This window comes from Etheostoma cragini, chromosome 19, assembly GCF_013103735.1.
Source record: "Etheostoma cragini isolate CJK2018 chromosome 19, CSU_Ecrag_1.0, whole genome shotgun sequence".
NCBI lineage: Eukaryota > Metazoa > Chordata > Actinopteri > Perciformes > Percidae > Etheostoma > Etheostoma cragini.
The window spans coordinates 5,100,019-5,103,754 of NC_048425.1; the positions used below are offsets into that span (position 1 = coordinate 5,100,019).

At 37.5% G+C, this 3,736-nt stretch overlaps 1 protein-coding gene and 1 long non-coding RNA gene across 2 annotated transcripts in view; one reads left to right on the forward strand and one right to left on the reverse strand.

Annotated features, from left to right (window-relative positions):
• The window catches only part of LOC117935216, a 19,425-nt gene that overhangs the window by 6,288 nt on the left and 9,401 nt on the right, over positions 1–3,736 (reverse strand). The window contains exon 8 of the mRNA XM_034857356.1: positions 1,229–1,303. Coding sequence (XP_034713247.1) covers positions 1,229–1,303 — 75 coding nt within the window. The remainder of the gene's footprint in view (positions 1–1,228; positions 1,304–3,736) is intronic.
• On the forward strand, positions 2,996–3,736 carry LOC117935108. The gene is made up of 3 exons (XR_004654670.1): positions 2,996–3,297; positions 3,419–3,445; positions 3,615–3,736. It is a non-coding gene; the product is annotated as an uncharacterized LOC117935108 (long non-coding RNA).

A 3,736-nucleotide genomic window follows, 5' to 3' on the forward strand; every position in this document is an offset into this window, starting at 1 on the left:
GGGGAGAAAACCAAGAAACAAACACAGGGAAGGCCAAACGGGGAAAATAACCCCCAACAAAACCCCAAACCACAACAAGATCCAGTTGAGAGGAAGACAACATCTTGTGTGCTCAGGGGTTTTAGAGGTTTTATCTACTCAGTAGCAAAGTATTTCCAACCAGATGATGATGATGATAAGGATGATAGGTTCAATGAGCAGGTCAGGGTCACACTGCCCGCTGCTGGAAGGGCTCTGTAGTCAGCACTCAGGTTAGCCTTTGGTCTGTGTGCTTTTAAGTTCAGAAAAAACACATAAAAAACTGTCTTTGTGAATTGCTTCAGTTAAGCCATTTTAAGAAAATGGACAAGTACTAAATCTAGCTCTACCTTCTGCAACACTAAAACAAAAACTAAATTCAAAATACATGAGAATTCACAGTAAATGTGGCCTTTAAATAACCTTTGCTTTTCCTTTGGTAAGTGCCCATGTTATTGGTATGACAATGCACAAGAAACCCTTTTCACAGTTAAACTTACTTGAAACTGTCAATGTGATGTCATTACTCCACGCTGTTGAGGAATACAAGTCCCACTCTTTGTATTCATGGAACTCAGTGTATCCAACTTTAGAAATATCACACTGAATACTAGAGGCCAGTTGGGTTGCAGGGACACAACAGCCATGTTGGAGACAAAGAAAACTAGTTTTAAGAACTAATTCTGCATGCTGTTTTGCTCCCAACTAAAGCATAAAGATTCACCTCTTTTTACAGTGGTGACTGGATTGCTGTACTCTGGAAAGAAAACTGGGTTCCCTCTCCCTCCTCTGCAGTGGTAGACAGCTTCCTGTGAAATATTGATAACTATCTGGTTCACCATCTCTAATGTTCTGACTTTCAGTAAACACAGAGGTATGTCTAAACCGTTAGTGTTGCCACTCAGCGGAGTCCTCCACAGAGCAGATCAGTGTTTTGTTGCCCCCAACTGGTTTGGTTCTCCTATCTTTAATAACTGTTGGCCGGGGTGTATATGCCGTAGATTATGGTGAGAAAAAAAGATTTTTTTCATAAATGGACAGGGGAAAACAGTATGAATGAAAGACAATCTGTTGAGGATTGTCCTGTATTGTCCACTATGGAAAACAGAAGCACCACTAGTTCTGTATTCACTGTGTGTTGGCACTGTGTTTGAGCTGGTTGTTCTACATACACATTCCCACTTAGTGTCTCCTACTCCCTTAATCTCACATCTGGCAGCGATAGTCTCCCCGCTGAATATCTGAGTCCAGTTGTGTTGCAGGGCCACAAAGATCCTGTTTGACACTGTTCAAACCACAAACAAACAATTGACATTCACACTACACTCTTTGACCACATTCTTTTTCACAGATCTACACTTCCTACTCAGCCACTGCAGATTTTACTTTACATGGTCCCTGCATGGTAGATCTTACAATAGGATTGCAAGAAGAATTTAATAATTGTTGAACTTTTTGCATTATAAAATGTCTATTATCTTGGTGTTTGTTCACAGATCACTAAGAGAAATAATGATAAAATAAACTAATGGGATTAAAAGGTTTTGGTAAAAAAATTAACAATTTTGAGAGTCAGCAGACACTAAACCTGGTACTTTTAAAAACAATCAAAATAAAGACATAGGGTACAATACCGCTTTTTGTTAGACTAACCCCAGAAAAATTAGCAGTTAAACGGTGTCAATAACTGCTGCTGGAACTTTCAATTTCCTTGTGGGAGTCCTCCCAAAAGGATAAATAAAGAGAAGTCTAAGTATAATAAAACCGTCTATCATGTAAATTCAGTGTTTGGTGGTGCTGCAAAAAACAATATATAACTAGGCTTGAAGGTGCACCCTTTAGTGATGAGATTCAGACAGAATTACATCCACATTTGTAATGACCTTCGTTGATTTACAGTATGATCAAAGTGTATGTCGGATAATTGAATATTTGTCTTGTAACTGCCATGACTGATAAAACATGAATAGTTTGTTTTTATGTTGTTTCCAGTTAGTGCTCAAAAGAAACACTTATTTTTAATTTTTTAAATACATGTGAAATTTGAGATGCCCATGTTTTGAAGCAACATAACGCAAGTAGGGAACGTCAGAAGCTAAACATTAAAAATACTAAAACAAACTATAGTGTGAGTTTGCTCTGTTGCGTGACTGATTCCAGAAAAAAGCAACAAGGCAATACACTGCTGGCAACAGTGAGTGGGCAAAAATGTAACCTAATTTTCTCTTTACACACATAGAGAGGTGTTGCTGTGAAAAATATTGTTGAAACCACAGCACTTAAATTTAGGCTACACACTGCTGTCTGAAAGAATCCTGTTTGAGACAAAGATTCTGAGGTGGCAAAGACAAATTACAGCACACTGCTCTCTATTTATCTCCCTATCTCACAATCTGCTTAACATAATATAAATGTGAATAACATGCTTTATTTTTACGTTTTAAATGAATGTTATGAAAATACTTGAAACAGCAGGACACTCGGGGCCTAACATGATGGAGAGAAATATTAAGATAGGCCTATGAACTTGGGTTTTATATAAATAATGTTTGCCTTTATTGCAATATGATACATTTTTACCCTCTGACTTCATTGCAAATATCTTGCTATTGGATTTTTGATTACATAAAAGCTGAAATTATTCAGTATTATATGGAAAGGTGACTGTGGTTAAGAAACTAGAAAATGTGCTGTTGATATTTAAATCGTGGTTGACTGTAGCAGAGCCCTGATTGGTGCTCAGAGAAAGGTAAGAAACATGTATCGTACTGCTTTTACATTCAAGTCGAGAGAGTTGTACCAACTCAGTGATTTATAACACCAACGTTTTAAACACATTTTATATCACATATTATTCTGGAGAGTGTTAGACGGACAAACACTATGTTCTAGACATACATTCAAATATACGTTTACAAACCACATTAAGGGAACATTAAGGGTTACAGGTATGCATGTTTACGAGATTATATTATTCAATTTAATGGTATTATTTCTTAGATGAGTGCAAAACATATCCTGTTGTCAAACCCAAGGGGGAAGGAAGGGAAAGCAGAAGTTGAACAAAACTTCCAATCCAGTGCTGCAGTGCTTTATATCAAATAGACACATTTTTAGAAGTAGAGAGGAGAGAGTAGAGAGTAAAGAGCAGAGAGTAGAGAGTAGAGAGTAGAAAGTAGAGAGTAGAAAGTAGAGAGTAGAGAGCAGAGAGTAGCAGAGCGATGGTGTCGGTGCTGGGTGTGAACATGAGACACATTCTCCGTGTGCTAGGTTTTTTCTGTGAGTACATCAGAGACTTTCTCTGTTTATGTCATAATTACCATTGATAAATGCCCAAGGCTGTCATGTATTTGACTTTCTGTCAGTTTGATGTCTGATGAGATTTCAAACTTTATTTTAGTGCTCCTCTACTGTGGACATGCTCAAGGTAATTGTTTAATATTATTTCTTTTTATATATTCACTCATGAAAACTCACCATCTCATCACTTTTCCCCACATCCTCGTTCTGTGTTCTGTTTTGTCAGTGTATGATAAATACAAAGAATAAAAAGAAGACACTTTTTTGCTCTCTATCTGTCTTGTGTTGGGTTCTAGATGCTGTGTTGACCATTGAACCAAACTGGTCCACTTTGTTTACTGGAGAGTCTGTTACCTTCATATGTGACATGAGGGAAGGAAAAGACACCGACTGGTATTACGCAGTCTGGAAGGATGGT